This window comes from Podarcis gaigeae (assembly GCF_964106915.1).
Source record: "Podarcis gaigeae genome assembly, chromosome: 3".
Taxonomy (NCBI): domain Eukaryota; kingdom Metazoa; phylum Chordata; class Lepidosauria; order Squamata; family Lacertidae; genus Podarcis; species Podarcis gaigeae.
Window position 1 is genome coordinate 29,046,190 of NC_139680.1, and position 13,000 is coordinate 29,059,189.

Consider the following 13,000-nt stretch of genomic DNA (forward strand, 5'->3'; position numbering starts at 1 on the left):
TGTGTGTTTCTCCCCACCTCTTTTGAAGATGAGGGCTGGGCTCTGAGAGAGATGCCTTAACTCGGGCATCATTACCTGAGTCACATACCTAAGCTTTTTCTTTTCTTTAATGGCGTGAGCAAGGCTGCTCTTAATTTGAATAAGATTTTGCTGAGCATTCAGAGACTCTGGTCTGCAATTAGATCCTGATGTGCAGATTTATTCTGCAGGCATCACAAGGGCTCCTTTTAATGTTCTCTTGGAGAAAGGACAGATGGATTTTTATGAAACTCATCCCCCAGGGAAAGCAGATTTGTCCAGGTAACACGATGAATTCTTTTAAAGTGGTGGTGGTGGTGGGGTTGAGAGTTGGGTGGGGTTGGAAAAGTGATAGACAATATTTAGCAATGCATTTGCTCCAGATTGTGTGTTGCGAAAAGGTTCCTACCTTCAATCTGTGATCGCTAGTCAGGTTAGAAAGTTTATGCGAGTTGTGGCATTGCTTTTCTGTAAGCTGTGCTCAAGGCAAATTTGCAGCTGCCTCAGTGGTTATTTCCTTTGTTTCAAGCTTATGCTGGGTGACATAACCTTTGCCATGTTCCCTCCCAGGACCAATTGCTCGTTTTGCTTCAATCTCCTTGAAAACCATACCTGGTGCAGTTTTACATGGAAACATATCAGGTCTTGGTGGCGGTTATAACTACAACTCTTTCTGATGAAGGGTGCTTCTTTTTGGCAACAGATCACTTGTGCCCTTGGGGAAAGTGTCTTTTTGAATTGGAAATTCTCAGTCAAATGTGATGCTTCGTTTAACTTAATGCTTAATGGAAGGCACTTGAGGGCAGCAATGTTGATCAGTCAACTGCTGAGTATATAAGGACAACTGGCATATTGTCATCTTCCTGTTTGGCAGCGTAGCCACTCATTGCCAGTGTGGTCTGCAAATAAAATAAACGTGTCCCTTCATAAGAGGGCATTTGGCTGTACTCAGGTGTACAGGAGGCTGTGTCTCGCTGTATATTCAAGTTGGGAACCAGGGAACAGCCATTGTATAGAAGGCTCTTTTCATAATGTGTTGGTGTTTGATGGCAGGGCTAAGACTTGCAACGGGAACTGCAAATGTTACTTTTAGAACAGAAGTGGGGTTATCATCGGGAGTCTTCTTGTTTTGCATTGGCTTTGTCGGAGGCAGGATTTCATACGTTCTGTGGTATTGACTTTATTCAAAGCTGTTGGATTCTGGCCAGATTTGTGTGCAAGACCGATGGCATGCTAAACACCAATCTTTTTGGAGAGAAAAAACAGTAGAGTGATGTGGCTATGTCTGTGATCTTGGCAAATGTTTACTTAAAAAAGTAAGTCCTGTATGAGATGGATGTGACTTTCGAGCAGTGGGAATAGGATTGGGATGTCAGACTGCAATCTGGAAGATGCTTTCTTCTGAGGAATGCAGCATTGCTCTCAGCTGAACTTATGCTGGATTCCAGTTGCAATTTGCAGTGGGGCATTTTATTAAACAAGTCTGTATAATGAGTCGTTATGCATCAGTTTACATTCTTCTGAAAGCTCAGCTGGTTAGATCATGGTGCTGAGAACACCAAGGTTGCAGGTTCAATTCCCTTATGGGACAGCTGCATATTCCTGCACTGCAGGGGGGTGGACTGGATGATCCTCAGGGTCCCTTCCAACTCTACAATTCTATGATTAAATTGTGCTCCTGTGGGGTTAAACCATCTTGCTTTTGTTTTCTGCATACTAAACATTCTGTCCTTGTGCCATTTCCTCTCACACCAAGACATGGCACACAAAAGCTCATACCAAGAACAAACTTAGTTGGTCTCTAAGTTGCTACTGGACAATTCTCTATATCTATATATATCTACTGTGTCAGACCAACACGGCTACCTACCTGCTTCTAGATGTTGGACTATAGTTCCCATCATCTCTAACCACTGGCCATGATGGCTGCAGGGAGTCCAAAAGTCTTTGAAGGGGCTGCAGGTTCAGCATCCTTGCGCTCAGAAAAGGTATCATATTATCCATTGCCATGAGGGTAAAAGTGAAAATTGTAGTGTTTGCTACAGGTGAGCAATCCTGTTGCATGTATACTCAGAAGTCCTACTCTGTTCACATGGAGCTCACTTCTGGACTGCAGCCATAGCTCATGATTTTGTTTTAAATAATAGTTTGAATCCTGGAATTTTTCATACCGCCCTCAGTTCAGAAGTTCTAGTGGACTTTCAAGGGATTGCTAAATTAGATTTCACCATTGTTGGCAGAACAGTCAAGCCCTAAAACTGTAAGGCAGGGGTCAGCAACCTTTTTCATCCCTGGGCAGGTCCACTGTCCCTCAGACCATGTGGTGGGCCGGACTATATTTTGGAGGGAAAATGAACGAATTCCTATGTCCCACAAATAACCAAGAGAGGCATTTTAAATAAAACCACACATTCTACTCATGTAAAAACCCCAGGCAGGCCCCACAAATAACCCTGAGACACATTTTAAATAAAAGGACACATTTTACTCATGTAAAAACACGCTGATTCCCGGACCGTCTGCCGGTTGGATTGAGAAGGCAATTGGGCCACATCCGGCCCCCAGGCCTTAGGTTGCCTACCCCTGTTGTAAGACATTTTTTTGAATGGCAGTTCAGCATTAAATAAATTGAGAGGGTAAGAAATTGAGAGGATCATTTTCTTCCAACCACTAGCTCTTTAACATTTTAAGACCATTTGGCGGTGGCTAAAAGTTTTCTCGCAGTTATTCCTATCACAGAGATTCACATTACTAAGAGAAAGCTACCTGCAATATTCTGTAGTCCCAAAATGTGATGGATAGCTTAGAAAACATCTTGACAATCATAAAGTTATGCTGCATTAGTTTAAAGTCAGTGATTGTTTGTGAAGTTGGTTACACTCCAATGCTTGTTTACACTCGTGTTTGAACACCACTATTTCTCTATGAAGTGCTTCAGCTTGGATTGTAAAATGTAAAATGAAGGTTTGTACATGAATGGCCATAGCTACCTAGAGCTAGTTACTTTGTATTATATTTTATTTATTTCATATAATTTATATATCTCCTGATTGTAAAATCAAAAACCTCAAAGAAGTTTACAAAAGGTAAAACAGTAAAACAAAAAAATCACAACCATACGAAAGTTAAAATAATGCTCTTCCCTAGGAGACTTGCCTGGTGCCTTCATTAGACATCTTTAGGCACCAGGTGGAAACATTCCTCTTCAACCAGGCCTTGGGCTGATTAATATTTTAATAACCCGGTTTAATGTGTTTGTGGGAGGGAAAGAAGGGGGTAGGTTTGCCATATTTCAAAAAGTGAAAATCCGGATGGAAAAGTTTTTTTTTTAAAGCTATTTTTGAGGGAAATTGGCAAAAAATGGCACTGCTGACATCAGTTGCCATAGGCCTGGGACATTTAGCCGATTTCCACCCAGACACTGCTTTCGACTGCGGTATTCCGAGTATGGGAAATTCCGGACGTATGACAACCTTGGCGGGGTGGTATTGATTTGTGGTTTTTTGGGTTATTGTTTTCATTATCCATTTTTTATTATTATGTTGTGAAAACCGCCCTGAGTTCTACAGAAGAAAGGCGGTATGCAAATTTAATAAATATAAATGAATGAAATGAAATACTAAAATGGATTAAAATTAGCTCAACTTTCAAAGCATCTGGGTAGGATTGTCTAAACAAGAATTATTTTAGCAGGATGGCTGTGCTCCATCTCCCAACCCATTCCTTCACTGCTACCTTAAACTGAAATAGTTTGGGTGGTCAGGGTTCTGTTCTGTAGCAGGGTAAGGAAACTGGGGAACCAGCAGGTGGGTTGGCGGCCAGTGTGTTGGTCCTAATATAGTGGGAGGGAGATAGTGACTACGGAGAGATGAAAGTTGAAATGAAAGCAATGACTGGGCTGAGCAAGAGAGTCCAAGATTACTGAATCACCATCATATTTTGATTTTATAGGAAAGCCACTGTTGTGTATTTTGCTTTTGCTATCTTAAATTGTTTTGATGATTAATTTGCTGTATTTATTGTACTTTTATTTTACCTGTTTAAAAAACAATGTGCCGTTCTCCATTTTGGAGTGTTCAGGAGCGGGTGCTGTGGGTCAAAAGTGGTATATAAACAACCCAGAAAAATGAAGACTTAACACTCTTTGCCATGGGAGACTAACTCTGGACTATATCATCACATTATCCCAGCAAGGCACAGAGCCCTTACGGCTGTCATGTTTTCCTATCTCTTCTCTCTCTCTCTCTCTCTTTTTGCAAGTTATTCAAGCAGAAAACAAGGCAGTGGTTATGAAGTAATTACGCACACAATGGAAGACTTATTTCCAGCTCTTGCTAAATGCCTTTTAGCATTGTGTGCGCATAGTTCACTGTGCCAATAGACCCCTCAGACTCTAAAACTTGACACAGGGCAGCTGTCAGAAATATACACATTTCACTGTCTTTTGAGAAAATACGGTCTCGTTTTTCCTCAAAGAACCTTCAGCTCAGGGGAGAGATTGAGTTACTACCAAATCCTGTGCTTTGTTGATAGTTCTGAAGATAATTCTTTCTACGTTCTTTTTTTTTTTAATAAGAGCATTTGCGCATTTTATTTGGGGCGGATGGTTGCAACGAGAGAGGATGCTTACAAAAGCTTGGATTTTTGACAGATTTTAATGTTATCGGCTGTTCCACTTATAATCTGAATGGTGGTGGCATTTGCCTGTGTGCTTTTTCATTTTAGGTTGAATTCTTACCTGTGTCTCCTTCCTCACCACTCCTAACCATTTACAGCAGAGGGAACACCACCCAATATGATTTTTATCTTGCCCTGATACTGCTGCCATTGCATGTACAATCTGTCATGTGAGGAGTATGCACTTGTCACGTGGTATATGCATTGGAGTCTGATTGGCCTGTTGATGGGGCAAAGGTGTATGATTGGTGCAAATGACCTGACAGGACACAAAGCAATTTCCCGCATACTCCATATGGGAAACTTTTCTCCGAACATCAAATGTACAGTCTAGTAGGCCCAGTTTCATCTCTAGGAATTCAGCGTAACTAGTTCTGTCAGGGCTGAGCCTTCAGTGCCAGCCTGAGGGGAGACGAGGGACTGTGCCAATGAAGCAGAAACACACCAGAGCAAGGGGGAATTGCTGTCGCTCAGAGAAAGTATCAGAGGAAGCCATAGGATGAGATTTCCCCTGAGCAACAGGCTTATATGCATTGCGATGTATTTAAATTTGATTGGTTGGCAACTGAATTCTAGAAAGTTCTCTAGTAGCTCAATTGTGATTAGCTAACGTTGGTCACGCAGGAGGTAATCTAGTGAAGAAGGGACTCGATTTTATGTGAATGTGTTTTAGAATCCAGTTCCCAGGATACTTGAGGATGAGGTAGTACGTGATTTTAATGTATGGTGTGTACAAAGCCTTTGTGGAGAGGGGTCATGTTGGTTGTCATAGGCCAGGCATCCCCTACCTTTGGCCCTCCAGATGTTTTGGACTACAATTCCCATCATCCCTGACCACTGGTCATGTTAGCTAGGGATCATGGGAGTTGTAGGCCAAAACATCTGGAGGGCCGCAGATTGGGGATGCCTGTCATAGGCCAACCAAGAACGTTTTTTTGCTTTGCAAAATAGAATGAAGGCTTGCCTTCTAGATGTTGCTGGGTTTACAGCTCCATTGCCACTGATGATGGACCATGCCAACTGAGGCTGATGCAAGTTGGAAGCCCAACAGCATCTGGTGGGCACCAGGTTGGGGAATGCTAACACAGAACAAGGTGTTGATGCAGGGCAGGGGAGAGGGCAGTGGTTCCCCTTCCATATTACTAAATATGCATTTTGTGAGGGAACAAAGAGTACTGTACAGCATTGCACCGATCTTGCACAAATTTATGGAAGCCCTGGTGACTGTATGGGCAGAGCTGTCAGATTTCAAATTAAGGGTTCTGCCCATATTCCTCAGCACGGCTGCTGCGCCTTCCTTGCTTGCTGGTACAAGACAGCCTCTTGTTTTGCAACATAGCAGCCTAGGGAGGAGAATGGGTCAGCAGTAGTAGTGATGGCATGGGTTGAGAGGCGGAGCACCCTGATCCCCTCCCGCTGACTCGCAGGCCCTTAGAAAAAGTATCCCTGGCGATCTCCTGCTTGCAAATCCTATTTCAAGGGCAAATCTCTCTTATCTGGATCCACAGAACCTGATGGCAAGAGGCTGAGAAAGGGCATTTGTATAATTCCGTACAGTGGTACCTCGGGTTAAGAACTTAATTCATTCTGGAGGTGCGTTCTTAACCTGAAACTGTTCTTAACCTGAGGTACCACTTTAGCTAATGGGGCCTCCCTCTGCTGCCGTGCCGCCGCCATGTGGTTTCTGTTCTCATCCTGAGGTAAAGTTCTTAACCCGAGGTACTAATTCTGGGTTAGTGGAGTTTGTAACCTGAAGCGTCTGTAGCCTGAGGTACCACTGTACTAGGTATTTTGCCAGCTTGTGGCTCAGGCATGCTAGGGATGGGGAAATAGCATTTATTGTTTTTGTTTTTGTTAGAATAGATTTATATCCATCCCACATTTTTTTCTCCAAGGAGTTCTAGGTGGTGGACATGGTTCTTCCCTCATCTCATTTAATGTCCCCAACAACCCTGTGAGGTAGGGTTAGGCTGAGAGGCAGTGAACAGCCCAAGGTCATTCAGAGAGCTTCATGGCCAAGCGGGGGTTTAAACCTGGTCTCTTAGGTCCTACTCTAACCACTACACCACACTGGCTTTCGTTGTCACTCATAGAGTCACAAGAGCAGAATGAAGTGTGGACAGCACGCAGGCTTTGTCACATGTGATTAAAAAGACTCCTTGAAAGCTTATTTCTTTCTATTCTATTTTTCCTGGTGCCAGCACAGAAAAGGCCATGGTCTCATTATTAGAAAATATTCATACAGCACTTTCCCAAAAGGTTTCCCGCAGACAGCTTCCGGGTCATGTGGCCAGCATGACTAAGCTGCTTCTGGCAAAGCATAGCAGCAGATGGAAATGCCATTTACCTTCCCACCGGAGTGGTATCTATTTATCTACTTGCACTTTGACATGCTTTCGAACTGCTTGGTGGGCAGGAGCTGGGACCGAACAATGGGAGCTCGCTCTGTCGTGGGGATTCGAACTGCCGACCTTCTGATCGGCAAGCCCAAGAGGCTCAGTGGTTTAACCAACAGCACCACCCACGTCCCCCCTTCAGCAGGCCTACTTTGAGTAAAAAACTCGAATTCCACCTCATGTATGTCTTACCGGAGTTGCCCATCAGTTGCTTTTTGTTTAAGACCTGCTTGTTGGTTTAAATTCCCGTTCTGTGTAAGTGTGTAGGAGATAAATCTGAAATACCTGTGCTTTGTGACCCATCTACAAGGTTCCCTGGGCTCCGCAGGCTGGTTTCTATTCCTCAGTGGCAAAATACAAAGCAGCATGAGCTGTTACAAGCAACATTGTTCTTTGTCAAATGCATGAAGTGAACTGAGAATGTGGTTTGTGTGTATAGAGTAAAAATACAGCTATAGGTTTCCATAAGACTTTTGCTTCAAGGACTGATGGTATCTTGCGTTTCATGCAGGTTTCATTCCTCCCCTACCCGTTTTTCAGCCCCTGGCAATATTTTAAGCAAAACTTAAATTTTGTCTTAAATACTAACTAACCTTTGCGTATGCTGAAGGGGAAACAGTGTTTTAAATGGGTGTGAACCCAGATCTGGCAGTATTGATTCAACAGCAGACCCTCCAAGTGTCCCTTTTCCCCAAGGGCAGCAGTGGATTTACAGAAGCCATTCCGGTTTCTGATTTTATCCCGGAATGTTCCGCTTTTCCTTAGGACGTCCCTATTTTCATTGGAGAAATGTTGGAAGGTATGGAGTTATGCGACCTCCGAGCCAAGGAGATAAGTAACTATACAACCTTTAGAAGACATCTGAAGGCAGCCCTGTATAGGGGAGTTTTGTAATGTTTTATTATATGTTGGAAGCTGCCCAGAGTGGCTAGGGCAACCCTGTCAGATATGCGGGGTATAAATAATGAAGTTGTTGTTGTTGTTGTGAAATAGGACGTTCCTATTTTCACTGGAGAAATGTTGGAGGGTATGCAACAGCTGAGACATCTTCTTGCAAAAAGTACCCTCCCCCAAATTACCTTTTGTATTAAAATAACTCTTCTTTTTGAATGCTCCAAGATGTTCTCACACCCGACTAAGGGTTTCTAACCAGCTCTAAGCCAAAAGTAAGCTCTTTGGTAGTGGACATAACCCAGCACATGCTTGCTTATGGGCACATTAAGACCTCAGAGTAAGTGGATTTAGGGAACTAAGTAAACAAGCCGCTTTATGAGTTTATTCAGCAATGAGTCACAGCTAATGAAAAGCTTCACTTGAAACTGGTGCTTTGCAGTTATTGGCCTGGGTCCTTTCTGGACTGCGAGTAAGTCCAGGAAGGTTTTCATTCTGCTACTGCTTTTACACAAAATTTGAGCAGAGAATGAATGTATGCGATACTGAAGATCTACATGCCTTGGGGTAGCTCTGGGTCGTTTTTGTTCCAAGGATGACCAAAAGCCATTGGTATTGCATTGTCAACCTCTAGCATTCAGAAATCAAGATTATAGTTTTAAAACACAGTTTGAAATGTTTTGTTTATGCCATTGGCTTTTCAAATATAGAAGCCTCAAATACAGTAAAGACTTCTTCGGAAGCTCCCCCCCTAAAAACATAGGTGATTTATTTTTATTTTTTACTTTAAATATTATAAGCTCGGGACAAAATAACTGGGAGGTCTTCGTTCACTGTCAAAGCACGTGTCTTAGACGGCAATCCTGTATGCATTTACTTGGGAATAAAGCTCACTCAACTCAGTGGAACTTGGTTCTGAATACATAAGATGGCATTGTTCAGGCATCCCCAACCTGCGGCCCTCCACATGTTTTGACCTACAACTCCCATGATCGCTAGCTAACAGGACCCAGTGGTCAGGGATGATGGGAACTGTAGTCCAAAACATCTGGAGGGCCGAAGGTTGGGGATGCCTGCATTGACATACAAAGTCCTAGGTTAGACCTGTTGTCTGGTTCCCAGGAGTTTCAGGCATTCAAAACAGACATCCGTGAGTTAGATATGCCAATCATCTGACTAGTTACAAGGCAGATATTTTAATGTGTAATTAAGCTCTAAGCATAATGCCTCTTGGAAAAAATATCAAGATAAAAGTTTAATTAAAATTCAGTTCATCCTCTCCCAGATCTCTTTAGAGCTTGGTCAACAAAAAGCTAGTCTAAGTTGGAGGTTGTGCAATTCTTGGTTTCTTTCTTTCTTTCTTTCTTTCTTTCTTTCTTTCTTTCTTTCTTTCTTTTTCTTTTCTTTCTGAAAAGGAGAATGGAATGTTTATTAAAATATATGTTCTGAAAGCTTAGGTGGTAAGTTCCATCATGGCTGGAGGGGAGCCAATGAGAGGGCCTCTCTGTTCCCTTCCTGCATAATGATATATCCCTAGCAGTAAACAGTGATTGGGCAAGAGGGTGGAAGCAGTTAGTTTGAGTGTGCAAGCCCTTTGCATTGCTAAAAGTGTTCCAGATAAAACAATGAAGTATTTCTGAAGAATTCGAAGACTGTGATTCTTCTTCTTGTTTTTAGTTATATGAAGTCGGAACGTGATAGGCTAGCAAGTTTTTCTACCAGAGCAAAGAACAGCAACATAACTGCATGTTCAAAATGTTCAACAAGCACACCAGAGCTTTTGAGAAACTGCTTTTCTATCTCTGCTGCTGTGTGTAGTGAGAACTAGAAGACCCTCCAGAACATTGTCTCAATGTACCCAGGGCTCATCCACCCACTCACTTGGCCTGTACTCTGACTGTATCCTCTACCAATTAATCCCTCATGGTTCCAGAGTTTTTCTCTTCATTCTGTGGGTGTGCCTTGCAAAAATCCAATCTTACCACTGAATCAGAATCTTACCAGATGCTCAGAAAATCTGAAGAGGGGTTTGGCTTAAGTGAGCCTCAATTCAGCAGGTAAGGTTGGATTTTTGCAAGGCACAACTGCGGAACAATGAGAAAAGTTCTTGGACCTGCCTGGGGCAATTAATTGGTACATAATGCAAACAAAATGTGGATGAGCCCTTAGCTGGGTTCCTTGCACAACCTCGCATGCGTGGTGGAAGTGCTTAGACGTGTGCACGGACCTCTTTGGGTCCCAGCCCAAAGTGTGTTTTGTAATTGTGTGTTTTGTTTCATCTCCCTCTCTATGAAGCAAAAGGCCAGTTTTGGTTCTTCAGAATGAAACGCTCTACTCCCAGAGGCGACCCTACACCAGCGAGGATGAAGCTTGGAAGTCCTTTCTCGAAAACCCTCTTACAGCAGCTACTAAAGCCATGATGAGCATCAATGGGGATGAGGACAGCGCTGCTGCCTTGGGACTGTTGTATGACTATTACAAGGTAACAACGTTGGCACTTGGCTAGGACTCGTAAAACAGGCCAGCAGAGTGTGCTTTGTTGTTTCACGTGCCTTCCTTAAAGGGGAAGAAAGGCCATGCTGGGAACATGATACAGCTGCTTTTGTAGTGGCTGCAAACAATAAAATAGCAACTTCTGGTTAGATGACTCAAAAAGGAAAAACAAGTATTGGATAAAGTAACTTTTCCAGTTATCTAAGCAACCTGTTCTGGAATCTCTCTTTAACAGGGCAAGGCGTTGGTAGTAGTCGGCATACTTTGCTTTTGGTCTCTCTCTCTCTCTCTCTCTCTCTCTCTCTCTCTCTCTGTGTGTGTGTGTGTCTGTGTGTCTCCCCTTTTCAGTGATGTCCAGTGAAACAGATCGGCAGGGAAATGCTCCTTCACACAGCATGTGATTGATTTATGGAATTCCCACAGCCATACAATAACATTGAAAGCTGAACTCTCCCCCTTTAATGCTCTTAGACATATTCATAAAGGACATGCTCTCTGTGTAGCACCGTATTTCAGAGGCAGCAGGCCAGTTACTAGGGGCAGAGGCAGAAGAGGGCTCTTGCCTCCGTCCTGCCCTGCTTGTGGGGTCCCAAAGAGGCATCTGATTGGCTGGTGTGGAGAAGCAGGCTGCTGGGGTACATGGTCTGTTTGGCTCATTCATTAAAGCTGCTCTTACGTTTTGACTTGTCTGTGCCAAATTGTAGCATATCTCCTGGGAAATGAGCACCTAACTCTTTTTCTTTTCAACCCACCTTCCTTATAAACAACTGCATAGCTTTGGGAGGTTTCCTCATTCTGGGTTTTCCTTTAGTGGATTAAATGGAAGAGGTGCTACCCTGTTAGAAATGTAATGTATCACTTGGTTAAAGCTAAGCTGATGTGTGGAGTTCTCTTCTACCAGATGCAGCTGCAGCTGTGGTCAAGGCCCTTTTGAATTAAAGTTGCCATCAGGGACAGCCTTGTGAGGAGCAAATCAGTACCCTCTGTTTGCTCACTTCTTCCTTTTCCTCTTCATTGAGTCAGGAGAGAGTCTCCAAGCGTAATCCTCCTTTGCCTTGCTCTGGTAGCTTTGCACTGCCTTGTGCTTTATACTAGAGATAAGTAGGACTCCAATTCCCACCAAACCCACCACCACCAGCAATAGTCATTGGTCAGGAGTGATGTGGGTTGCATTGCCAACACCATCTGGAGGGCCACACGTCCCCCCACACATGATTTATGTAGAATTGCAGCACTTATCAAGATGTGTACCCAGTGCCATGTGAGGTGTGCCTTTTGACTGACCAGAGCATGTCCCATTTGGAATGTCCCATTCTCTTCCTCATTCCAGGCATCTGAGTGCTTCCCAGTTCCAAAACTGGGGGTGGGAGAGCATGGCCCCTCACCCTTGGTTGGCCAGGTGAAGAAATCATCATCATCATCATAATTTATTTATACCCCACCCACTCTGGGTTGGGTTTCCCCAGCCACTCTGAGCGGCTTCCAACAAAATAAAAAAAATACAATAAAAGATCAAGCATTAAAAACTTCCCTAAACAGGGCTGGTTGGGTTTCCCCAGCCACTCTGGGCGGCTTCCAACAAAATATTAAAAATACAATCAAAGATCAAACATTAAAAACTTCCCTAAACAGGGCTGCCTTCAGATGTCTTTTAAAAGTCATATAGTTGTTTATTTCCTTGACATCTGATGGGAGGGCGTTCCACAGGGCAGACGCCACTATCGAGAAGGCCCTCTGCCTTCAAAAAGAGCTTCTTCAACTCTTAATAGCTATGTAAGCGCCCGAATTCATAGAACTGAGGGGACATGGAAAGGCTGTTAATTATGAGCTCCAGGGCAACCGGGCCTCATGATAACAGTGGTCCCTAAAACTAGTGTCGCCCACTACAACATAGAATAAGAATAGAATATCAGAGTTGGAAAAGACCCTGAGCATCATCTAGTTCAACTCCCTGCAATGCAGGACTGTGTTGCCGTCCCGTACTGGGATTGAACCTGCAACCTTGGTGCTATCAGCACCACACTCTAACCAACGGAGCTATCCAGGCTCAGTTCTGTGCTGTAATATATGCTTGCTCTGAATACCCCAAAACCAGTTAGACTGGCTATAGGACTCGAGGGGCTACTGGTCTGATCCGTCAGTGCTGTTGTCCAACCACCACCAGCTCTTAGCTTGTAAATAATAATAAAAAAGCTTTCACAAGCCTTTCATAAGAAGAGTTGGGCAACAAGAGAAACTTAGCTTCGCGGCTGTGGGCCTTGGAAGCCTCCTTAACAAGCACACACTCATCTCTGAGCAAGGAAAGGTATCACCCTCAAGCTTTTCTACAGACAAATCATCGTGTTAAGGCTGAGCTCCTACCTACTAACTGGGTGTGTTTGCATTAAATGTTTTCTTTTTGTGCTTTGTGTGGGTGTAAAGAAAAACAAAGCCAAGCAGACAGATTAAGTTGTAATAAGTTAGTAACCACATTTTAGCTTGGCACGTCTTCCATACCTCCCTGCTCCATTTGGGACGATGGCAGG

The 13,000-nt window shown here is 43.5% G+C and overlaps 1 protein-coding gene across 3 annotated transcripts in view; it reads left to right on the top strand.

Annotated features, from left to right (window-relative positions):
• The window catches only part of GRHL1 (grainyhead like transcription factor 1), a 58,052-nt gene that overhangs the window by 1,797 nt on the left and 43,255 nt on the right, over positions 1-13,000 (top strand). The window contains exons 1-2 of one of the 3 annotated variants that reach the window (XM_083733983.1): positions 21-300; positions 10,278-10,464. In XM_083733983.1, the coding sequence (XP_083590109.1) occupies positions 254-300; positions 10,278-10,464 (234 nt within the window). In that variant the 5' untranslated portion in view covers positions 21-253. Of the gene's footprint in view, positions 1-20; positions 301-5,263; positions 5,399-10,277; positions 10,465-13,000 lie in introns of those variants that run through there. The other 2 variants (XM_083733984.1, XM_083733985.1) reach the window with 2 other exon arrangements.